Source organism: Rhincodon typus, chromosome 11, assembly GCF_021869965.1.
Source record: "Rhincodon typus isolate 14 chromosome 11, sRhiTyp1.1, whole genome shotgun sequence".
Classification (NCBI taxonomy): Eukaryota; Metazoa; Chordata; class Chondrichthyes; order Orectolobiformes; family Rhincodontidae; genus Rhincodon; species Rhincodon typus.
The window spans coordinates 22,433,489-22,460,014 of NC_063342.1; the positions used below are offsets into that span (position 1 = coordinate 22,433,489).

The window sequence follows — 26,526 nt, forward strand, 5'->3', positions numbered from 1 at the left end:
ATCTTTCTCCTCTTACCTTAAAAATATGTCCCCTAGTTCAGTTCAGTACCTACCATGGCATGTAAGAAATTTAATTTCTGTTAATTTATCAAATCTGGATTGGTGACCATGAAACTGTCAGAATGTTATAGAAAAATCTCTCTGGCTCACTAGGGGATGGAAACTTGTTGCATTTGGTCTGTCCTATGTTCAGCTTGAGATCCACTGCAAACTAAAAATGATGCTGAGAAGTAAGAGATCTTTTTCTTTTTTTTTCTTTATTCATTCATGGGAGGAGGGCATCACTGGCTAGGCAGTATTTATTGCCCATCCCTAATTGCCCAGAGGGCAGTTAAGAGTCAACCATACTGCTGTGGGTCTAGAGTCCAGACCGAGTGAGGATGGCAGATGTGTAAAGCTATAACAAAACAACTGTAACATGTAGGAAAAATATAAAAACTTTATTAATGATACTCCAAACAAATTACAAGTAGTTACATTTTCATCTTATTCTTCTAGGCTCAAAACATAACCAAAACCAACAGAAAATATTGCAAACATAAAAACACAAACTATTAAATATGTTAATATACTTTAAAATATTTACAGTGAAGAACAAGTAGTAAGTAGTCAAAGTAACATACTCTGTTTTGTAAAAAAAGTTCTAAGTTAGTACTATTTTCTTTAAAATGACTATTCCCCAAACATGCGAACATTTTCAGTAGACTGTTTTTCTCTTCTATTAAGTTTCCCACATTTCCCAGTTCCCCAAATAAAATGGGAAGTAATTTTAAAAAAATTACCACTAATGCTAAACTTGTGTAATGTAAACGGATTATCAAGCCCCAAAGTGACTCATAAGTAAAATGAGACTGCTATCTCTCCTTGCTGTACTTTTCCTTGCTCTCACGTAGGGCCCTGTTGCTGTAGGAAGTCACTTTATATTGATTTCACATTATTGTGAATGCACAGTTGGGGCTCTGAGCTGATATGTAACTGACTGCTGAGAGTTTTATGTTACCTCCTGGAGTACTTGCCATTATTTTGCACCCTTCCCTTTCTGATAGAAACATCAGATATCCATAGATGACTTAAAAATCACTCCCCTTAGTACCCAGTGTTTTACTTGAGCATGCAATCGATCATTACAATAAAAGTATCACCAGAGATGCTATTAGACACCTTTAGAAAAGGTGCAAGTTACACTTGATTACAATTTGTTCCCTTGAGGACAATGTAGAGATTGCAATTCTTCAGGAAATTCCAAATTTAGTTTTTTATTAAATGAGTACTTAGCAAATAAGGATGTTGTAAAATGTGGGCCTACTGCAGGTAACAGACACATCAGAAATAGGTTTTGGAGCATTTGTGAAGATTCTGCATTGCACAGAGTGCTGTTGCTGTTACAGTTCCAGCAAAAAGCCTCAGAATAGCTGGATTGATTTGTCTGGAAATGTTTTGTCAAAACTGCAAAAGTTTAATCAGTATTAAAGGAAAGCAGATAGAGGAGTAGTTACAGGAGGTGGTGTCAAAATACTGAAAAAAAACATAAGTAGTGAAATTGAAAATATAAATTAACACATTTGGGACTTTACAAAAAATTCATATGTCAAATTACAAAATTGCAACTTTTTGAACAAGTCTAAGGGTCCTGTGGGGACCATTAGAATTCAAAGCGAGCGTATGCTTCTCTCAGCTTATCGGTTATCTGAAAAATAAATGTAAATTCAGATTAGAAATGTATTTATTACTAATGAACTTCCTGTTGCATTGTCAAAAGTTAAATATTGAAAATAAAATTATCTTCCTCCCATTGTGGTTTAAGTCTTACACTATTTTCTTCATTTTGTTTTTGTCTCTCATTCTTTGTGACCAATGCCCCCTCTGTCTAGTGTAAAATTAAAAAATACTGGAAATGCTCAGCTCATCTGAGCTCAGCATCTGTGAAGAGAGAAATAGAGTTAAATTTTAGGCAGATGAGTTTTTGTCAGAAATGAAGAAGTTCAAGAGATTGTTTCAGAAGATCTAGGATGGATTTCTAAAGGGCATGACAAACTGAATTAACTTGCTGGAGTTTTTTTTGAAAAAGTGAGAGAAAGAGTCACTGAGTGTAAGGCTGTTGATGAGTTGTACATGAACTTTCACAACATGTTCAATATCATGCATTAGACTGTGAAAAATATTATAGTTCATGCAATAAAAAAGGATAGTCCAAATATGGCTTTAAAATAGGTCCAGTAATAAAAAACAGTAATAGTCAATGGATATCTTTTGGACATCAGGAAGGTGAAGAGGGGAACTAGAGTTCCCATGACTGGAGTGGGATTTCTGATTTATGTTAATGATATAAATCTTAGTGAAGGTGTCATTTCAAAGGTGGAGCTGATATAAAACTTGGAAGATTTGTAAAAGAATTTCTCTAATTTTACCACTGGAATTATACCTAATTCTCTAAATATTTGATCTGTGCACAGATTTAATAGTGGCTACAGTACTTATCCCTGTCTTCACTTTAAGCATATCTGATTGTTTTTAAAATTCGTTCATGGGATATGGGCATTCCTAATGCCCAGGCAGCAGTTAAAAGTAAACCACATGGCTATGGATCTGGAGTGCCATACAGGTGAGGATGTCAGTTTCCTTCCCTAAAGGATATTAGTGAACCAAATGGGCCTTTCCGACAATTGGCAATGATTTCAAGGTCATCCGTGATTCTTGGATCAAGTTCCACCATCTGCCACAGCGGAAGTCAAACCTGTGCCTCCAGAACATTACCCGGGTCTTGGGATTAATAATTCAGCAATAAAAGCATTGGCTCCCCGATGCTCATTATTTATCCCAAGGTAAGTTCTAGATAAATCTCACATCTTTGCTGTCAAGTTCACATTTCAATGAAACGTCTATTAACTTTTGATAATAAACATGCTTGGCCATTGTCTATTGACATTTATGTAAATTTTCTTGTTCACCTCTAAATATTTACAGAAGATTGTTTTTTTGGTTAAAGGTTCCCTTCATTGTTCCTATTCCAGGTCCAAAGACAAAATATATTTAAACAATTCCTGCTTCAAAATGCGGTATTATTTCTTTCTGTTATGATTGTAAAGGTCACTGTCATGATATGATTGATTAAGTGTATAGTTCTAAAACAATTGACCCTTTTGGAAGATGGGAATATATTTCAATAAATTGAAATTGAGAAAAAGATTCAAAATGTTCAATAGGACTGTACTGCAGATGATGGACTGTGAAATATTTACCTTGTTGTACATCTGAACCTGTTCATACAGAAAATGTTGAATTGTTTCTTTGTAGTCACTAGAAAGTTCATGGTTAAAGTGATTGATTTCAGCTGCAAAAATAAATAAACATACAGTTACTGAATTGAAAGTTCTTAAGCACAGCTATTTAGTGAGAATTTCTCATTTCTAAATGCAAGTCTGTCAGGAATTCAGCATTTGGAGAATGCAAGTGTTCATAGCAACGTTCTCATCTTTCTAGCAGTTCATTATTCACAAAGAAATAAAGCAACCAATGATTCTTTTATACTGACACTAATGTAAAAGGCTACATCCTTAAAAGAGATTATTGATTACTATATTTACATGCAGAATATGCTGAACAGTTTATGTTCTGGCTCCTTTGTGTTCCAATAGTGATAATTGTTGACTCTATCAAGCAAGTCATCCAGCAGTGGAAATTTGGACTAAGCTAGGGTATGTTAAGTTTATAACTGTACCAATAAGTATTTGTTCAACTGCAATAATATGATGTTGAGCTCAATAACTTCATTTGGATCTTTATGACCTACTTAAAAGTAAAACAGAGAAATCTCCAATATTGCACAGAAAAATTTTTACAATTAAAATTAAAAATAAAAGCAAGGAAGAGTGAATTTTGGAAGGAAATTAAACAAAGGTGGAACTGTCAGGGGGGTCTGATGGAAGTACATTATTAATTGAGGTGGACTGGAACTCTGTTGTAGTGTCATTTGTTCTTTAGCTATTGTTTATATACGACCAATGAAAACCCTGGACAAGAAATAGGGGTATGGGGAGGCTGAAGAAGGTGGTGAACTATCTTTCCCACCCAGCATCACAGATCTAACCCAATACCATATACTGCCAGAAGCCAGCAAGACTGGCTTTACCACCAGCAGATGGGAGTCAAAATTAATGAATAGTTAGACTGCTGCTGGGGACCCAGGGCACAGTAAGCAAAGATTTGAGGAGGTTGCAGCAAAAGGAGAGGTCCAAAGTTCCCTTGCAGAGTGAAGAGAAGAAATGTATTTTTTTCTAGTCCAAAAGAAACAGGTAAGAAAATATATAACTCTCTTCCTTGACTTTCCCAATGCCAGGGTGTCCATTGTTAAAGGTTTGTCACCACTGGGCCTCTGGTTAAAATGTTTGTGAGTCTTGAATACATCCAAAGCAACTTTGTCATTTGAATTATGGCTTCTAGATTTGCTAAGTAAAAATAATGGGGAATGGGAATATTGGGATTTGGGGTGTGGCGGGGAATCATTGTGGCAACACCATTTTAATCTTTGCACCCACTCAATTCCTACCAGGTTGAGGAGGAGTTTAGACTGACTCCCAAGAGTTAGTTGTCAAGAAAACCTAGACAAATGTGAAAAGGCTCATACCTTGTATAGCTGAAGACACGACTCCAGCTTTGAAAACTATGGCTTCCTTTTCTTTCACTGTGACTTTGTTGACTTGAGCAAGTTTTTCATACTCATGAGCCTTTTCTATTGCTCCCTGAGAAGATAACAATGCAAAATATTATTTTTCAATTGAAGTACATCTACAGTACAGCAATGCAGTAAAATCTGTTTAGGTATTTTAAAAAAACTCATTAATTGTAAATTGCAGCACTTTCAAATAGAAAACAATAATTGTATGCATCAAAGTCAGGTAGCATTAAGGCTGAAGATGACATGTGAGGGAGGATAGTAGATCCTGGGAATTTGCAGAAGGCCTACATTTTAGTGGCAGGGAATTTGGTTTTTGGAATGACTTATTTTTCACACTTTGGAACTGCTCACCAAATCAAATCATCAATGGTGTTTCCTTTGAGGCTGATTCACTGCCAGAGAAGGGATAGGTAGTGTTCCTACCCACTGAGACCCAGGTTGTTAACCCTGGCCTGTTTGAGGCTCTCTCAACATAATATGTGGACTCCTGGCAGTGCAAGTATAAGGAACACGATTTAACAAGGGGCAGAAGAATAATCTGACTGCAAGTTTATGTTTGGGTTACAGAAATAAACCTAGCTTATCACTTGGCGAAAAAAACCATCAGTTTTTTTGCCTCAAGGACAGCATTATGGAATTTTACTATATAAATAGTACAAGAAACTGTAGAAAAGTTTTAGAGCTACTAAAAGTACAATCCATTGTGAAGTGTAAAGTAGATAAAACGACAGAATGTAAGATCAATAGTGAAGCCTGAGTGGCCTAGAGAAATTGGACTGTGTTTCATCCATTTTTTACATGATTGTCCAAAGCCACTGATAAAGTTGGTAGAGGTTCACAAAATTAAAAGGCACAAAATCACCAAAATGCTAAATGCCGAAAATCCAGTCGGCATTTACAGTCCTGTTGAAAATACAAATAAGATGCTTAACACTAATTTGATGACCAGATCACAACATTGGTTTGCCCTGTGAGAAGTGCTGACAGTTCCAATTATGTTTAGACCACAATTGGAGGCAATAGCGTTGAGGTATTATCGTAGGCCAATAAATTCAGAGACCCACATAAAGTTCTGGGGAACTGGGTTCAAAACTCAGCATGGCATTTGGTAGAATTTGAATTTGATAAAGATATGGAAATAAGAATTAAAATGTATATGAAACTGTTGTCGATTGTCAGGAAAAATCCATCTGGTTCAGTAATGTCCTCCAGGGAAAAAATTCTGCTGTTCTTATCTGGTCTGACCTTCATTTGATCGAAACTAACAAAAATGTGGTTGACTCACGACTGCCCTCTGGGTAAATAAGGATGGGCAATAAATGATGATCCAGCCAGTGACACCCACATCCCAAGAATGAATATTACAAAAACACAAACAACTAGTTTGCCTAACAGGCAGTCTGTCAGGTTACTCCAAATAAAAAGCTGAATATTGAGTCTGGATCTCACATCCAAAGAACTTGGGTCCTTTGCAAATATTGCCATTTGCATTCACAAATAGTCACCAACTCCTCTTACTATGCTTTCTGGCATTAGATCCTCATTGCCATGACCCTCAAGTCACTATTTCCCCTGCTGTCTCCCAACCTGTCTGCCTCTCTTCTTGGTCACCTTCTATCAGTTACTTGGATGACAGCAGTAGCCCAATCTTCAGATGTTCAAAGCAAATGTGCCCCAATATTTGAGAAATTTGAAGCCTCACCATCATGTTAAAAAATCACATTTTATTTTCAGTGTGCAAATTCCAAAAGACATTCAGTTCTCCACAGGGTTAATCTGCACTGTTTTATTGTCGTGAAATGCAGCTCTGGCCAAATAGTTGCTTTTGTTGTTTCTGCTTTTACCGTAGCTCACGGCTGTTGTGACCAGTTAAGTTGGAACCTCAATTTTTATTTTGAAACCTGACTGAACATTGGCAAATCCAAAAGTTGAATTTGTGTAGTTACTCCAATGACTCCAAATTTTATGAATGATTTGGAATATGAAAAGATCGTAGGCAACATTTTCAGCACTGTCATTCCCAATTTGCAGAATCCACTTTTTAATGAGCCCTGTTTGCACTAAAGTGGTTTTTTCAAATTTCTCAGCCACTATATCCTCAAAATTCCACAAGAGTAAAGGAAATCTACCGAATTAGCACTTTGTTTTGTCAAAGGATCTCAACATTTGCACGTCTTAGTTTTAGGCATTATAATTAAAACAAAACATGATAATGTTTCAAACAAAACGGTCATACATTTGTTACATTTTGTGACTTTGGTTTGGAGATTGTATCAACTACTATTCGAAGATGAATGGAGTTTAGTTGATATAAAAAATGATAATGTAATATAATTATCCTATTTTCATTTGTAGGATATTTGAATGCAGCTATTTTGAATGAAAGATTATTATCAAGTGAGCCAATGAAAGAAGCATCACTTGGTGCCAGGTTTGCATTTATTCAGTGTGCGAGCAGTCAACACGAGGAGGCGGAGGATAGATTCCAGTTGTGTGTGGGAAGGAGGATTAAAGTGCAAGCATTAAAGTGAAACACAACTGAATGAGCTTAAAGTTACTTTAAATTTTATCTTAAAAACAGACTTTTTAAACAAAATAAATCTGACTTCAAAATGGACGTTACAAGGATGAAGATTCCTGGTCTGCGCTGGTTGGAACTACTGTTCAGATTTGCCTGCATTTTCCTCATTACGCTGAACGGTCCAGTGGATTTTGAATGGAGAGCACTTCGTCTTTTCTGTGCTGTATTGTGCATTACAATGAACTGTACTATTCTCTTCCTGGAGACTGGTGCTAGTAAGGATCAATGTCGTCATCTGTCACATTTCACAGAAGTGGGCATTTTTAGTCTTGCTGTGGTGTTCACTACAGGAGCTGTTGTTCAACTTATCAGTGCTATTGAGATGGGTATGCTGCTGCAACCTGGCCAGTACCAGTTTCAACTTGGTCCAACTTGGCTGTCTGACTTTCACTTTGTAATAGTTTCATCTGCAGGCATATGTTTTGTTTCTTTACTGTACTGGAAGGACCATTATCATCACAGATGTTGGATTCTGCAACGAGGCATGATTGTGATTACACCAAACTCCATATACGGATTGAAATTAACACTTTCTTTCATTGTGCTGTTGCTGCTTTGGGATTCTGAAGAAAAGGGAAAGTTTTCAATGATATTTTTTTACTTGATAGCTCACATTCTTTCTGTACTCAAAGCTGCTACATTTATGATTCCTTCTGAAGTATCCAAACTAAAGATCGGATTAGGAATCATTTGCGCCAATGTAGTACTGATCTTTGTTTATGGTCAAACCCTGTTACTGTGTCCTCAGTATATTTTGTCACAATGTAATAATGAGGTATATGTAAAACTTTGTGCATCAAAAGAAAACGATAAACTGTGTATGCTTTCCTTTTATAATTTTTGTGCTGGAAGAGTTACCTTCACAGTACTATCAAGTATTAATATCCTTCTGCTCATTTATGATTCAATTTCCATACTTAATTTTCATAAAAGCAACATGGATAATAATATCCAAAATGAAGCAGTGTAAAGCATTTCATTCTAATGAATTCTTGGTGAGTAAATATAAACACCTTGATTTGTACATCCTATCTCACTGATGTATTCTAGAGCTTATAGTTTAAAGTGAAAGAATACGGTTCTACTAAACTGGTAACAATTCATATTAGAATGGAAAAATCTAGAGATAATAGGTTAATATTATCATGTATGATATTACTAACAAATTTATTAATATAAAAACTGAAAGAACTGTGGACGCTGTAAATCAGGAACAAAAACAAAATTGCCGGAGAGGCTCAGCAGGTCTGGCAGCATCTGTGAAGGAGTAAATAGAGTTAACGTTTCGGGTCAGGTGACCCTTCCTCAGAACTGATGGTGGCTGAGAAAACGTCAGTTTATATGCAGAAAATAGAGAGGTGGGTGGGGTAGGGAGTAAACGATAGGATAAAGCCCAAAGAGAGAGAAAGCCATTTGGACAAAGGAGTTGCTTCATTTACTCCCTACCCCACCCACCTCTCTATTTTCTGCATATAAACTGACATTTTCCCAGCCACCATCAGTTCTGAGGAAGGGTCACCGGACCCGAAACGTTAACTCTGTTTTCTCCTTCACAGATGCTACCAGACCTGCTGAGCCTCTCCAGCAATTTTGTTTTTGTTCCAAATTTATTAATATGTTCATTAATAACATCACAATGTTATTAATTTAGCACAATTTGAACCACAAAGGAAAGCGTGAAAATAGATGTCACCAAAAGAGTTACTTTCAAAAGGTTATTTGAGAGAAGCTATTAAGAAAATACAGCTATGTGATGCAAATCAAATGTAAATTTAAAAATAAAATTTTCATTTTCATTTGCAAAACCCAACTTGTTGTATTTCAATAGCTTCATTCAACATAAGATTTCAGTCAGAATGTCAACCTTTGCTGTTACATTCTTGCCTGTCAAATCGAAGTGAAGCTCACCTAACTTCAGGAAGAATGTAAAGGAGAATGAGAAGAGGACTTTCTGCCATAACCCTGCGCTATAGGATGTCTGCCACAATTTTCTTCCTATTTTCCTGTAACTGAAGTTGCGCTGATTTTTCTCAGTGATTTGCTAAGATAAGATTTTCTTAAATTTTATCACGTGAATATTTTTTACATAGACCTGAAGTATTTTGCAGGACTTCATAGTGCATAAGTTTTAGAATATTTAGGAATACGCCAATCCTTGCCTTTTTGGAAATTTTCTCAATATTTGCTTGTTTATTGCTACGTTATATGTTCAGGAAAGAAGCATTTTTTAAAATTCAGTTTTCAGTGATGAAGTGTGACAAACAACATTATTGAGTACTTGTGGGAAGGAACTTTATAAATAACAACCATAATATCATAAATTCAATGTGAAATTATTGCCAGTGAGGAAAGACAAGAGAAACCAAAGTACCCTTCAAACCTTATCATGATTGTATTTACTGATACTTGTCAATTAGTGCCCATAAGCAATTTCTCTTGTATCTTCCCATCAGTACCTTTTGACATCCTCTCATGGTTTGCAAACCCACAGTATGACATGTAATGACATTTATAAGCACATTTCAAAGAATAGCCCATTGCTTATGTTACTGAGTAGACTGCACTCAATGCCAACTGTCATGCTTTCAAAATGCCAATAGTAGAAAATCTGAATCTGTCCCTTACAAATACTGCTAGTACATTATTACTGAAGATCTTGCAAAGAATGCGTCACAATGGACAGGTTGCCTCAGTTTTTCTCAAATAGCTTCATCGAACTTCCCATTCATTTCCAAATAAAATTTAAAGAATTCGTATGACCTTGTGAACCTCTGGCTTGTGAGGGTTCCTGAAACCAGTGGTTGCATAGCAATGTGCATGGTTATCACAGATGTAGGCATACGAGTTGATCGTTTGACACCTCAAAAAAGTTCAATAAAAAGGGGTGTTGTCTTACATGCCAAATATTGAAGTGAACCATTAACGTTGGCCATCATTTTGAAATGTTACTGGCATCGAAAACAAAGAGTGGGCACGTCTTAAACACGCACGATCTTCACAATGCAATCCATATTGTCTGCTTGATCTCATGTCCAGTTATAAAAATATGCAAGGTGTGTAAGTGATCCACTTTTCAACTATCATATTACCTAGTTACAAAAATAATCGGTAAGAAAACGTGCATTTGTGGGTGAAAAATTGATGATGATTACTAATGCAAGTATCGTATGTTAGTTGAAAAGTAAATTGATTACACATCTTGTATAGTATATGCAAAAACAAGATTTTTGGGGACAGAAAATGGTAGCCTCTTTAAGTTGTGCCATGATTTACTGCATGCCTTAGGAACTATATAAATTATTCTTGATCATCATCGTCCTCTGTAAGAGTCCTAATTTTATAATTCAAAGAAAATTCAACATGTACCTAACCTTGAGGATGTTTATAATATCAGGGAAACAGGCCAGCAATCCTTTGTACTCTTTACTGATCTCCAACAAGCAGTGAACATCCTGCTTTGGCTACATGAGAAAGAAGGAACATAGCAGATATTTATTACATTGCAAAGAAATATTTATGAAAATACAAGTTTTGCAAAAGAGTAAAGTTTAATATAAATTAACAAAGAACAAATAAACATTTTCAAATGATTGTACTTTATTATCTGAATTTACCTGATGAAAATAAACATTCCCAATATCATCATACGTTTTTCCCACAAATGCTAACGCACTTCCAATGGATTCTTTCCCTTTTGAAAAATAATTTTTAAAAGTTTAATCCATATTATGCAGATGTAATAATGATATGTGCAATGTAGTATTTAGAAGCACTGTTCTTTGCTGCTGCATTTTTGTCTATTTTGTAGTTGTATTAGCGGCTCTGGTCAAACAGAATATTATTTACCTGGCTTGAAGTTCAATATCCACCTATGGGCTAGCTCTATACATGTATAAATGATATGCCTAGAAATGCAGTTGCTAAGGAAGCACCAGTAGCTGTGATTGCATTCTGTTAGTATCACATGAATCTTAGCTTGGCACAAAATGTACACAGCAGTCTGGGACATCCGAATATTTCATAAATATTGTTCAATATGCTTTTCAAGTTGCATTCTGCATGTGTTCAATCCCAAGTGGTGTGAGATCACCTGATCTTGGTCTTCCAGCTCTGAATTTATATTCATTTGCTTTGCAGGAACAAAGTTGCACCATAACTAAATGCTAGGGCTCTACTGCCAGCTGATGTGTGAGCTGAACAGGGTAATAAAAAGTTTTAAGATTGCTTCATTTATTTGTGTTGTTATTTGTTCAGATTGCCCTCCTAAATCTACCCTGTGCCAACTTTTTTACAATTATATGATGGTATTCAAACTGGAAACAGCTTGTTGACCACCAGACTTTGATTTTAGTTGGGTCTGGCTAGACAGTGGTGGTTCTCAGCTGGCTCAGAACTTGAAAGTAGATGGACTTCTCTTTAAGCTATATATTTTCATTTTCTCTTATTCTTAAGCTATTAAAATAGTGCTGGATTATGGTGACAAATGAAAGCTTTTCTGTATTCTATTGTATTTTACAATAAAATACACTCAATAATAAATCATTCATTCAGAACATGTAAATAATTAATTACAATTCTGGTGTTGCTGTGTGACAGTACTACATCACAAATGCCCATAAACAGAAAATCAACCTATTCTGGCCACGGATGTGCTTTTTAACTCACATACTGATTGTTGCCTTTGATTGACCAGCAGCTCTTTGAAGCAGAAACATCATCTGCATTCTATTAATGGTTAATCAGCTCATTAATGGCTGCAGGACTCTCCCCACATTTCCCTTTAGGGTGCTATCCTAATCTGACATGTTAGCCAGTGGAGGAGGAGGTGGGGGTGGGTTGAAAGCATGGAATCAAGTGCCTCCTAAAATTCAGCCCCTGATAGAAGCCTAATGTTTGCACTGTAGATGTAAGCAGAACATATTTTAGTCACTTACAAATAAGAGAACAGGGCACAGGATGCAATCTAACTAGTGTGCTCTGTTATAGAAAAGATATAGAGGTTAGAGTTTTGTAGAATCCCGGCAGCAGCTGAAAAGACAATGAAAATCAAACTCGAGGCTTCCAAGGTTCATTCAAAATGTTGCCCCCAGATGCAAGTAAATGGATGTATCACCTACATTTTTACTGTGAATTAATGCATTAATATATGATATAATAGAGGTTAAATCTTATGTTTCTAAGTAATGTTTTGAAATTTCTGAAACCAGAGCCTTATCTTTATTAATATGATAAAGCAGAAGCAAAATATAACAATGCACTTTACCATGACAGGTGCTTTTAGCAAATGATGCTGAGATATCTGAGAAGGCCTTCCCTATTTTGACATACTCTGACTTCACTGCTGGAACAAGAGGTTTAAAAGTGATGTAATTAAATACATTTTAACACAATTCAAAACATGCCACAGCAACACTGAGGCAATATTGCCATGCTATCAATTTGGCATAAATTATAAAATTTGCAATTGATACCTCAAATCAAATCAAATGTATTGATAGTCATATCAAATTATAACAACCCATGGTTACCTGGACTGTGATCTTAACAATTAATACATTGGGAAATACTTTTTGATGATTCCCAATGGTTTAGTAGTAAATGCAATGTGTATTCACTATTCTGTTTTTTAAATAATTTATTCTTTCGTTGCATGTGGGTGTACCAGGCCAGGCCAATATTTATTGACTTCTGTCATTGTTCCGGTGGTGAGCCTGACTTCTGAGACCACATGCAGTTCTTGGAGTGTGAGGACAACTAGAACTTTGTTAGGGAGGGAGTTTCAGGATTTTGTCAAGTGACAGTGAAGAATCAGAGTTATAGTTGCACTTTAAGATGATCTGTGGCTTGCAGGGGGTAGTGTTTCTGTGTACCTGCTGCCCTGCCCTCCTAGGCAGTAGAGGTTACAAGTTTGGAGGGTGCTTTAGGAGGAGACTTGGCAAGTTGCTGCAGTGCATCTTGTATACATGACACAATGGGGTGCCAATCAAATGGGCTGCTTTGTCCTGCATGGTATCGAGGTTCTTGATTGACACTGGAGTTGTTCCATCCAAGAAAATGGAGAGAATTCCGTAGCACCCCTGATTTGTGCCTTTTAAATTATGAATAGGCTTTGAGGAGTTGGGAGGTCAGCTTATGGAACCAGCAAGAGGAACAAACTATTTTTCTAAGATTAGTGTGTGTAACAACTGGCTGCTTCACCACTAAGCCCAGACAAAGTTATTAAGGGGAGTGGAGGGGGAAGGAGATCATTTTAAGAGCCACCTGAGTGATGGGAATAGGTGACAAGATTCTTTGTGGGACCAGGAGAAGCATGAGTGCAAGGATCAACATCATTTCAATGAAGAGAGCAGCACGGCATGCCAGAAGCAGCATGAGGCCTACCTAAAAGGGTGGTGTTAACCTGGTGAGCTGCCTAACAGGACTACCTATGTGCCAAACAGCATAAGCAGCAAGCGATAGACAGACCTAAATGATTCCACTGCCAATGGATCAGATCTAAGCTCTGCAGTCCTGCCACATATAGTCATGAATGATGGTGAGCAATAAAACAACTCACTGGAGGAAGGGCCTTCACAAGGGAGCTCAGGGTGAAGTATCTGCAACAGTTTTCAGCCAGAACTGCTGAGTGGATGAGCCATCTCAACCTCCTCCAGATATCACCAACATCACAGTTGCCAGTCTTCAGCCAATTCGATTCATTTCATGTGATATAAAGAAACAATCGGAGACACTGCATACAGCAAAGACTATGGGCCCTGACAACATTCCAGCAATAGTATGGAAGACTTATGTTCCAGATCGAGCCACAACCCCTTGTTATGCTGTTCCAGTATAGCTACAACTTTGGCATCTAATTGACAATGTGGAAAATTACGTAGGTATGCCCCACACACAAAAAGGAGGACAAATCCAACCTGACCAATTACCACCTCATCACTCTACTCTCAACTATCAGTAAAGTGATGGAACGTGCCATCAAACAGCACTTTCTTAGCAGTAACCTGCTCAGTGAAGCCCAGTTTGGGTTCTGCCAGACCCATTGACTTCCTAACATCATCACAGTCTTGGTTCAAACATGGACAAAAGAGCTGAATTCCAGAAGTAAGGCAAGTGTGCCTGCATTTGACATCAAGGCCATTTCTGACCAAATGTGGCATAAAGGAACCCTAGCAAAACTGGAGTCAATGAGAATTGAGACAAAACTGTCTCTGCAGATTGGAGTCATATCTGACACAAAGAAAGATCAGTTGTTGGGGGTCAATCATCTCAGCTCCATGATATCTCTACATAACTTCTTCAGGGTAGTATCCTTGGCCAAACCACCTTCAGCTGCTTCATCAATGGGCTTCTCTCCATTATAAAGTCAGAGGGGTGATATTTGCTGAATTGTGATTGCACATTGGTCAGTGCCATTCGCAGCTCCTCAGATGAAGCAGTCTGTGTCTAAATGCAGGAAGGACATGACAATATCCAGGTTTGGGCTGACAAGTGGCAGGTAAGATTTGCACTCCACAAGTACCAGACAGTGACCATCTCTAACAAGAAAGAATCTAACCTTTATCCCTTAACATTCAATGGCTAAACTGCCACTGAATCCCCCACTACCAACATCCTGGAGGTTTCCCATTGACCAGAAACTGAACTGGACTAGTCAAAAGAAGACTGTGGGTACAAGAGCAGTTCAGAGACTAGCAATCTTGAAGTGAGTAACTCACATCCTGACTCTACAAAGCTTGTCCACAATACACATAGCATAAGAGCGTGATGGAATACTCCCCACTTGCCTGGATGAGTGCAGCTCCAACAACACACAGGAAGCTTGACACCATCCCAGACAAAGCAACCCCCTTACTAGCACCACATTCACAAACCCCAAGTCCCTCCATAACCAGTGCTCAGTAACAGCAATGTGCATCATATACAAGATGTACTGCAGAAACTCTCCAAGGCTCCTTAGACATCACCTTCCAAATCCATGACCACTACCATCTAGAAGGACAAGGAGAGCAGATGCATTGTAAAACTACCATCCGTAAGTTCTCTTCCAACTCATGCATCATCCAGAGTTGGAAATATATCATTATTCATTCATTGTTGCTGGATCAAAATTATCAAACTCCTTCCTTCATAGCATTGTGGATGTATTTACAGCAAATGGACCTCAGTGGTTCTAGAAGGCAGTTCACCACCACTGCTTGAAGGGGAACAAGAGATGGCCAATAAATGCTGGCCCAGACCCCGACGCCGTCATCCCATGAACGGAAGAAAAATTGTTTCAAGTGCCTGCAGCCAAATGCTAAATCAACATTGTGTGAGGCCCCTAAAACTGGATGCACAACACTCACTTCAATACTTTAACAGAGCTTTTGCCTATTTCGAGGAACTTCACATACTGCTTGAAAATGTGAAGTTGAGCAGCAAATAATAGAGATTCTTTTTTTTTACATCTGCCTCCTGCCCCTTTTCACAATGCAAACAAGATGCTAGGCAGACAAATACAAATTTGCCTTTTTCGATCATTGAAGGACATTATGTAATACTCGCATTATTAGCTCATGAATTGTATTAATGCTAAGAAATCTGGTACACCTTTTATTCAGACTGGGAGTCCTGAAATCAAATTTGTACCAGTTTTAAGGTCAGAAACAGCAAGCCTGCCATGGTGCTGCCTTCCCTGAATGGTTATTGTAGGTAATATTACAAGACATGACAATATCCAGAGATAATAATATTGCATCAGAAGAGATAAACATAAAACAAATCCATTAGGAACCACAACCATAAGTACTGGCTGAGTTCTATTGATTTGTTGTAAAGTTATTAGATGAAGAAATCTTTTGCTATGCTGTGACAACCATTGCATATTAAAATATATTCAAACAATGCTTTAGATAATATTGCAATTCAGATTTGCAAGATTAGAATTCCCAACATTTAATAAGTAAATACATATAGAATAGCAACATTTTTTGATTGGAATCCAAGTAAATCCTATGAAATTCTATCATTCTAAACATAGTAACTGATAAAAAATGCAAGAACAATACAGTATAAATCAAGGCTCTGTCATCTTCATCTGTAGGGTTATTATTTATTATGGTGACACAAATGAAAGATTTGCAATTATATAGGGCCTAACATGACCTAAATATGACCCATTCCAGAACATTTTACAACCAATGAAATACCTTTGAAGTGATGTCTGCAATGTAGAAAATTAAATGTTCAATTGGTTGTGCTTAAATCACTCCAATAAAGTTCCTGTCCCTGCCATAGTACTGAGCAGCACTAATGAAAGTCACAGAAGACGTTCTTCAGAATTGCTGTTTTTCTCAACTTCTGTACAGCTTTTGACATGGTCAATCTGACCCTGACATGGTCTTCTAATCCTTTTCCTCAGTTGCCCAACTCCATGACACTGTCCTATCCTGGTTACCCTCTTGCTTATACAATTGTGTTCACAGCATCTCCAACAAGGGCTTTTCTTTCTACATTTGCACCATCACATCCAGAGTTTCCAAAGGATCTATGCTGCGAACCTTCCCTATGCATGTGGTTAAATCAAAGGCTAGCAAAGTGCACATTAAAGTAGAGTTTGAACAACAGAGGAATGCTAACAGTGGCTGCAGGCAGTTAAGGGTGCAAGTAAGCAAATGGACAAAGAAACTTGACTTGGGTGTACAGAGACAGAAATATCTTCATCTTAAATTGTGAGAGAAAACAAAATTGTATACTTAACTACCAAAGGAACCTTGTTTCCAAAACAAGCAGAAAGACTGGGTGGCCAGAAGGATGATGGAAAGTGGACAGGTGACAACAAACAGGAGCTAAAATGGAGACATCAATGAAAATATTTCTAAAAGAATTTTAATACCATCTAAGAGAAGTTCGGGAGAAATCAAAGTAAAAACTTACTCATGAAGTACAATCTATCACTTACAATTTGTGTACCAGGCATACATAGGTCTGAGAGACGCCACTAACATTGAATGCTAAAGTAGTACCATGTAGAAAAGTAACTGGTAATACAGATTTTATAGGGTCAAATGAAATTTTCAATAAAATAATAGATGAAACATTGCATTTTACACATAATAGATTCCCAATGAACGAGTACAACTTCTGTCGGTTTAGAGAATAGATAATAGGATACGGTTTAGAGATTTGTACTAATGTTACAACTTTGTGATTTCATTTAAATCTGGACGTTTAACTAATTAGGTATTTGCAAGAGAACAGACTAATTTTAACTGCCAATATTCTTGTCCCAGACTTAAGAAACTTACTACAAATAGTGCAAAGTTACTTTCACTCAATAGTTGTAGCATTTGGCTTTGAAGGTACTGGGAACAGAACAGTCATTATTGTTAAATTTCAGAACCATATACATTAGTTCTCCCAATACCACCGATGGGAAATACTTGAATTATTGTAATGGTGTTGGTATTGAAGATGACATTTTTATTTTTTTACCGAGCATTTTTACACGTACATCCAGTGCACCGTGCCGTGTGTTCCTCTGTCACTGTTATAAGATTTCTAACACTTTCTCCCATACATTTGGCAAAGGTCAAATGTTTCTCTGTTTCTTCTCTGCCAATTGAAAGAAAAAAAAGTCAATAAATAAGACTAACAATGTTTAAAATTTTGACAGCTAGAGTAATATTAAATTCAATGCTTAAACTTTAATTAGCATTTCTACTTTCTTAGCTCATCTTAGTTTTGTTCTACCATATTAATAATGTCCATTTTAAACCATCCCATTACAGCATGACAGATACAGAATCAGCAACTTGTGGCACATTGTGACAATAATATGAGTTTAAGAGGTGTATTTGATCCTCGTTTTTTTTAATGAAGGAAGGTTGAGACAGAGGTGCCGAGCAGTCTGCTTCAGGCCCATAAAGAACATCTCTCCCTGCTACTCTCTTTCTGTCTGAATTTTACTTTCACGTTTTTCTTCCTGGACTGGAGAATTGCAAGTGAAACAATCTATCTTACTGAATTTGCCTTTGCCAAGGGTGTGTTTATGGGACCATTACTATATTGAAACAGTTGCTGTTTATTAGGTAAATAATCTATTATTCTGTTAAGTTTTCCAATAGAGTTAATGTATTCAAATTACTACTTTTTTTTGTTGGATTTTGACAATAGTGTATGAATAAAATGTGTTTTGCTTCAAGACTGGTAGTTTGAACAATTGAATTGATATGGAGCACAATGCCTGGCGCTTACCTTTAAGATAAGAAAAAGTTAGGGTCTACGCTATCTTCTTAATATATTTTGAGGGGTTTTGGGCTGGTCCATAACAATATGCCATTAATTTGTCATATAATCAGACAAAGAAGCATGAGTTTATGAATCCAAGGTGCCCAAAAATCAAATTTTTCACAGCACTCTTTAAAACATATGAATTTGGATGTATTTTCACTTAAAAATATCTCTGCTTGCTTTTCCTTAGCAAACCCTTATAGCAGTTTTAGGACTGATTGCTGTCATAACCATTGACCATACGCACAGAAAAAAAAATTACTTACACATTCAGCAGCCTAAACTCTGACGATGGCATTATTTCAGAGAATATCATTCCTCCAACAGCTTCATCTCTCTCTGCATTTCTTTTACCAGCTTTCCATTCCTAGGAAAGATTAACTTTATTCATTCAACAGTATGTCATAATGTGCAACAACCTGAACAAGTGACCACAAGACATTTCAGGTTTGATGTTGAAAAGTGTGCTGCTACAATCTTTTCAACAGTGTTGTTTTCATAAAATTTCCAAGTTTCTTATAAACTGTCATGCTTATGGAAGTGGAGGAATAATTTCCCACTCTTAGTACTCAATGTCATTTTCAATTACACGCAACCAGATGTAGCACAGGGGAAATGCAGGGTAAATCTTCTGATCTCTCTCACAAACACATTTTAATTTAGGTAGTGGGAGTGGAAAAATATCTGGAACTCATAGATGTGATTTACACATTTCACTTATCACTTCACAAACAGTTTTGATTAGGAAGGAATAGAGTGGGATTCAAACCTCCAGGGACCTAGATCTACAGCAGTAAGTATCAGTATCCAATTGGACTCAGTCATGATTATTTTGTCCACCTTCTAATTAAAAGTACTAGCAATACAAAAATAAATTTTATATCTGCACTATTTATATGCAGTTTATGCAACTTGAGTTTGGGCGATCATTACCTATTCCTGTTCAGACTATCACAAGAGTTTAACAAGGCTCAATGAAGAAGTGGTAAATCCTGTGAAGTAAATAAATATCAAAATAAATAGTCATGGTTGCATACAGTACTTCAGAATGGCTTTCTATACATAATGGCGGTTTACTTTCCTTAAAATATTGGTTTAAACACTTGCCTTTTCATCTCTTCTTCTGATAAAGTGTTGAAAGATTTCACTCTGGGAGATAATAGGATGACGCGATATGCGGTTAATCCAGGCCTGCAAGCCACCCATACGAGCCTGCACAAAGTCATCACTGTACCTCCCTGCAGATGGGAAGCAATAAAAAGAAAACCATTCAAAGGTACAGCATACAGCAACAGTTCAACAAGTGCATGGACCGGCAATTAGTTATTTATAAAATCAGAGAATCACATAGCATAGAATGAGGCCCTTTTGCCGATCATGGTTTCACTGCCTTTTTGGAAGAGTTTTACAACCAGTTAATACCTTCTGTTAGTGTTCTGTACCATATCTATGTAACTGTTTTCCTTTTCCAGTACTTCTCCAACTCTCCTTTGAATTTTACTATGGGGTGGAATCTTACCATTTTTTTGGTAGAATGAATTTTGTTGCAAGTCCCAGTGAGTTTTCTTATCATATTTTACCAATTACTGTAGAGCTCTGTCAGTGCGAATCATGTCTTATTTCTGCCCCACATTATCATGCATAGCAACTCACAGATCCCAGCAAAGGCAGCCTCTTATACTAGTCAAGGCCCTGCTCACAACAGTCAGAGTCAGGACCCTCTGCTTATCAGGACTGAGGTGCTGAATAATGGGCAGCACACCACATGCCTTGACTTGTACTGCCCTACTGTGGGCTGTTTTGCTTATGGATTGAGAGAAAGACAGGTGTGGTGGAAGATGAAAGTGAATTGCACAGGTATCACTGCTGGTTCAAATTAGAAGGTTTCTCCAGAGAGCGAATAGGCAGCACAGAGGATGGTGGTGATGGGGGCTGGGGTGGGTGAGGTTGTGTGGGGAGAATGTTGCAGGGAATAGTGACAATGGTATAGCATGAGCCTTGGAGAAAGATGGGTGTAGTAGCAGAGTGAGTGTGAGGAGCAGGGAGAAATGGTGGCACTTAGGAATGGTGAAGGACATTGATCTTCTCCCTACAGTGGCTGATACTGCTCTGATCTTTGTGGCAACCAGGTTAACATGATCTAGTATTGCAGCCACCTCTGTAGATCTGGAGTTGGGTGGAGAGTAAGTCCCACCTGTGCTGCACCACTCTGTCCAGCAGGTTCACAAATTCCCTGCCTGAAAACCAGGGCCCAGTTTTTTTTTCCTGTCTACCATTTCTGGGGCAAATGTCAGGAACTGTGCAGGACATCTCCCGACTGACAGTGCTAGTCCAGCTACACAGTGGCCTTGTAAATATGGCATTCCTTGATATCATATTCAGTCAAATATGTTTCCTGATATCTCGGGCTGTCACTCTCACCTCATCTCTGGAATTCATCTCTTTTGTCCATGTTTGAACCCAGGCTGTAATGATGTCAGGAGCTGAATGGCCCTGGCAGAACCCAAACTGAGCGTCATTGAGCAAGTAATTGCTCAGCAGGCGCTGCTTGAGAGCGCTGTTGATGACACTTTACTGTTGACCAAGAGTAGACTGATGGGGAGGTAGGTGGCTGTGTTAGATTTGTCCTGTTTTTGTTTACAGGACATACCTGGGCAATTTTCCATACTGTTGGGTAGATGCCAGTGTTGTAATTATACTGGAACAGCTTGGCTAGGGCAGCGGCAAGTTCTTCAGCACAAGTCTTCAGTACTATTGCCAGAATGTTGCCAGGGCCCACAGCCTTTGCAGTATCAAGGAGTGAATCAAATTGACTGAAGACTGGCATCTATGATGCTAGGGACTCCAGAGAAGGCTGAGATGGATCATCCACATGGCACTTCCGACCGAAGATTGTTGTGAATGTGCCATCCTTACATTTTGCACTGACATACTGATCTCTTCCATCATTGATGATGGGGATATTTGTGGAGCCTCATCCTCCAGCCAGTTGTTTAACTGTCCACCACCATTCATGGCTGGATGTAGCAGGACTGCAGATCTGATCCACTGGTTGTGGGATCACTTTGCTATACTTACCTCTTGTTGCTTATGTTGTGTGGCATGCAAATAGTCCTATTTTATAGCTTCACCAGGTTGACACTTCATTTTAGGTATGCCTGTTGCTACCTTTGGCATGCCCTCCTGCACTCTCCATTGAAAGGGATGATCCTCTGGCTCGATGGTAATGGTATTGTGAGGGATATGCCGGGTTGTGAGGTTGCAGATTGTGTTGGATTACAATTCTGATGCTATTGATGGCCCACAGTACAGGATATCTAGTTTGAGTTGCAATATTTGCTTGAAGACTATCCCATTTAGTATGGTAATAATGGAGGGAATCTTCAATGTGAAAACAGGACTCTACCTCCACAAAGACTGTATAGTAGTCACTATTACTGATACTATCATGCACAGTGCATTTACAGCAGGCAGATTGATGAGGATGAGGTCAAGAAAGTGTTTCCTCCTCACTACTGCTGCAGAACTAGTGCAAAGGCAAAGTCATTTAGGACTCAACCAATTCAATCAGTATTGCTGCTGCAGAGCACTTTTGGTGATGGACATTGAAGTCACCCACATTCTGTCTCTTTGCCACCATCAATGCTTCCCCCAAGTGGTCTTCAACATGGAGGAGTACTGATTCATCAGGTGAAGGAGAGTGATACTCGGGTAATCAACACGAGGTTTTCTTGCCCACTTTTAATCTGTTGACATTAGACATGAAGCTTGAAGTCGATGTTGAGCAATCCGAGGGCAACCCTCTCCTGACTACCACCGTGCCACTACTTCTGCTGGGTCTGTCCTGCAGGTAGGACAGTGGTTGTGGTGTCTGGGGCATTTTGTAACATCTGATTTTGAGAGTATGACAAAGTCAAGCTGATGCTTGATTAATCTGTGTGACAACTCTTCCACTAGTACCCAAATGTTAGTAGGGAGGTTTGACAGGCCTGAGTTTGCCATTATTGTTTCCGGTGCTAGGTCGATACCGAATGGTGCATATGGTTTCATTTGTCTTTGAGCCTTTTTCATGGTTGATACAACTGAGTGGTTTGCTAGGCCATTTCAGAGGGCAGTTAAGGGTCACCACATGTTGCAAGTCGGGAGTCACATGTAGGCGAGGCTAAGCAAACATGTCAGTTTTTGTTCCCTAAAGGACATAGTAAACTAGATGAGCTTTTACAGCAATTGACGATGGTTTCACTGTCATTATTAGACTTTTAATTGCAGATTTCATGGAATTCAAATTCCACTATCTGCCATGGTGGAATGTAAACCCAGAATATTATCTGGGTCTCTCGTTTACTAATCAGCAACAATGCCAAATCTCCAAGTTGCCCAATCTATTTCTTCTTCAAGTTTCTACTCCTCCTCACTGTTTACTACATTATTAATGTAAGTTATTCAAGTATTCAGGGAATGTTTGGGAGATATTTTACAAATGGAAGAATGCCACTATTCACTACTAAGCGGAACATTCTAATACTGGCTTCACACAGTAATAATAGATAATCATCACAAAGATGAAATATAATGATCTGTGGTGAGTTTCATTAGAATTCATTACAGTGCCATGTTATTAGATCTCAAAGTTGATTATTCCCTAGTTAGTGGTTAAGTGGAAAAGTAGTCATGCTCTGCACTTAAAACAAGGTAAAATATGTAATTGTAAATGATTATAGAGATGGGGTGAAATGATAAATGCTGTACAGAACAAGGACTCCCAAGTTCCTGAAGTTGTGGGCACAGGAGTCTAAGCTGTGTAATAGGTCAACAGCTGATGAAGAAGACAGAGCATCAATGCATATTCTGGAATTGTGTTTCTTTAGAACCTGTCCTCAGGAACTTAAAAGTGTGAAGGCAATAGTCCATTCCAGGACAAGTGGTAGTGTGTTTATAGAAGACGTTTTTAGATAATTTGCTATTATAAAAACAAAGAGCTGAGGATGCTACAGATCTGAAGACAAACAAGTAGCAAACAATCTAACAACAAACATGCAGAAATCTCATCAGGTCTGGCAGTGGAGGGAATATAGTGGTAATATTTTGAGGCCAGTGATCCTTTTTCAGAATGGTCATTGGACTCGAAACATTAACAGGGGTTTCTCTCCACTGCGAGACCTGCTGACTTGCTCCGGCAATTTTTGTTCTTCGTTTTTAGATAACTTGCTGTTTGCTACTTCAGTAAACCAGTACTTTCTCAACAGGCCTGAACTTTTTCCCAATGTTTCTATTAGGTTTGGCATGGGGAATGGTGAGAGTGAGGTATCAGTAAAGCTCATCTTCCTTAGACTTTTGGAGCCCCTTAAATAGCCCTGCCTGCACTGCAACAATATGTACAACCTGGAAAGGCAAAGGGAAAACAGCTTGCCCGACAAGTCTCACTGCATGGGTGAAGGAAAGAAGGAAAAGGGGGTCTGTGGCTTGGGGGTGGGGGATTACCACCTTTTGGACATCCCCAGCACCCAATTGGGGGCACCCCAACCCAAGATGGAAGCCACATTTTTGTCTCGTCTCCAGTTTCTAAAACATAACCTCACTCCTGTCCCCCTGGCTAGAGTCTCTGGTCCCTTCCTTTGCCAACTGAGACACTAAGACTTTATCTTAAAGTGAAATATGTACATTCTTCCTTCCTGGGGACTGCACGTAGTCCCATCAGTGGCCACAACTTATTTCTGGTGCCACTGGTACTAGAGAGTTGCTGGTCAGTGGGATTGGGCCCTGAAGGATGGAAGTTCCACTTTTGTCTCATTAAGGCTGTCCTCATTGTATCATTGTTGCAGGGCAGCTGACATGAAATTTGCATGTCTCAGCCAACATTTTGACAAGGGGTTAGGGCTTTACAAGGAATACGACTGCATAACATTTATCCTTGTATTGTAACAACTGCCTATATAATAATCCTGCAAACCTCTTATTCACCATGATAGTTTTATTTTGAAGATTCCTTTTCTATCATAACACTCACAGTACCGCTTACAAAATACTTCCTATATTCTTTATTGTTTTATTTGGTGCTCTTATTTTTAATCACGTCTTCTTTTAAATTTCAGTTGACTTTGGAGAGAGACTGTGATGTTTGTCTTTTTAACTGTGTTTCTTTTCTGACCTAAGGTTATACTTTGTATAGCTGTAATATAACTTTTTTCTTTGTTTCTCTATTATGTAACTAAAGATTGTATCTAGGTACCTTTGTACCTAAGACTGTGATGTAAGTGGTGATTTATAAACTTTTCACTGAGCTAATTTGAGTATGTGACAATAAAGCTAATTCGATTCAATTTTTAATATTTCTCTTTTCTCATGGACTCCATTATTTAATGCAATGTCTATTTGCCTTAGAGGAAGATATTTAATCCTCCTCTGTTTATATGTGATGATTTGATCTATCTACCTGTTAAATTTAGACCAAGTCCCTGATTAGTTAACTGAAATGTGCATTTTTCCAGTCCAGCAAATTTATGTTTGATTGTTTTTAATATTGATGTTCTATGCCACAGTTGATCAGGAAAGCATGCATGACTGAGACCAAATAAAGCAACATCTGTGAACACTTCATAGTTACCACAAAAACTTCTGTAGTAATTCACACAAGATTACTGTCAACAAAATTGATTCAAAATTAGGAGGTATCGTTGATAGTGAGGAAGGTTATCGAAAATTACAGAGGGATCTTGATCAGATGGCGAAGTGGGCTGAGGATTGACAAATGCAATTCCATACAGATAAGTGTGAGGTGTTACACTTTGGAAAGTCAAACCAAGGTAGAGCTTATACAGTAAATGGTAAGGTCCTTAGGAGTGGTGTGGGACAGAGGGACCTAGGAGTACAAGTACATAGTTCATTGAAAGTGGTCACAGGTAGACAGCGTGGTGAAGAAGGCATTTAGCATGCCGGTCTTCATGGGTCGAGGCACTGAGTGTAGGAGTTGGGACGTTATGTTACAGTTGTTTAAGTCATTGGTGAGGCTGCACTTGGAGTATTGTGTACAGTTCTGATCACCCTGTTATTGGAAAGACATAGTTAAACTGGAAAGTGTGCAAAGAAGATTTATGAGGATGTTGCCATGACTAGTAGGCCTGAGTTATAGGGAGAGATTCGCCAGGATAGGACTTTATTCCTTGGAACGTAGGAGAATGAGGGGTGACCTTATTGAGTTGCATAAAATCATGAGGGGCTCAGATCGGATGAATGCATATAGATTGTTTTTTTCCTGTGATGGGGAATTGAAAACTGGAGGACACAGGTTTAAGGTGAAAGGGGAAATATTTAAGAAGGACCTGAGGGGACAACTTCTTCACGCAGAGAATGGCGCGTAAATGGAATGGGCTGCCTGAGAAAGTGATTGAGGCAGATACAATAGTGACCTTAAAAAAAATTGGATAGGTACGTGAATGGGAAGGGATTAGAGGGATATGGACCAAATACAGGCAATTGGAACTAGCTGAACTTGGCACCATGGTCAGCATGGACCAGTTTGGGCTGAAGGGCCTGTTTCCGTGCTGAATTACTCTATGACTCTATGACTCTATAACTGTAACCAGGTCTCAGCAAGGTGATGCAGCTTTATTTAAACAGGAACGCCAACTATTTCTTCTAAAGAGGGAGGGAGCAAGAAAGGAGGGAAGAGGGACGGAGCGAGGGATAGAAAGGAGGGAGGGAGGGACGGAAGGAAAGGTAAGGAAAGAAAAAGGGAAAGAAGGAAAGGAAGGATAGAGGGAAGGAAGGAAAGGGAGAGAGGGAGGAGGCAAGGAAGGAAGGAGGGAAGGGAGGAAAGAAAGGAAAGATATGAGGGAGGGAAGGGAGGAAAGGCGGGCAGGAAGGAAAGGAGGGAAGGAAAGAAAGGAAGTAGGGAGGGAGGGAATGAGGGAAGGAAGCAAAGGAAAAGGAAAGAAAAGGAAAGAGTAAAGGAAGGGAAGGAAGATTGAAAAGTGAGTGAGAGAAAATAGGATGATTAAAT

The 26,526-nt window shown here is 38.3% G+C and overlaps 1 protein-coding gene across 4 annotated transcripts in view; it reads right to left on the reverse strand.

Annotated features, from left to right (window-relative positions):
• Positions 1 to 591: 591 nt before the first annotated feature.
• LOC109934692 (sorting nexin-9-like) overlaps positions 592 to 26,526 on the reverse strand; it is a 66,272-nt gene continuing 40,337 nt past the window's right edge. For 3 of the 4 annotated variants that reach the window (XM_048603380.1, XM_048603377.1, XM_048603381.1), the window contains 9 exons: positions 19,635 to 19,765; positions 18,794 to 18,894; positions 17,749 to 17,849; positions 12,520 to 12,597; positions 10,871 to 10,947; positions 10,628 to 10,717; positions 4,625 to 4,739; positions 3,240 to 3,331; positions 592 to 1,687 (listed from right to left, as the gene is read on the reverse strand). In XM_048603380.1, coding sequence (XP_048459337.1) covers positions 1,643 to 1,687; positions 3,240 to 3,331; positions 4,625 to 4,739; positions 10,628 to 10,717; positions 10,871 to 10,947; positions 12,520 to 12,597; positions 17,749 to 17,849; positions 18,794 to 18,894; positions 19,635 to 19,765 — 830 coding nt within the window. In that variant the 3' untranslated portion in view covers positions 592 to 1,642. The remainder of the gene's footprint in view (positions 1,688 to 3,239; positions 3,332 to 4,624; positions 4,740 to 10,627; positions 10,718 to 10,870; positions 10,948 to 12,519; positions 12,598 to 17,748; positions 17,850 to 18,793; positions 18,895 to 19,634; positions 19,766 to 26,526) is intronic. The other variant, XM_048603379.1, reaches the window with a different exon arrangement.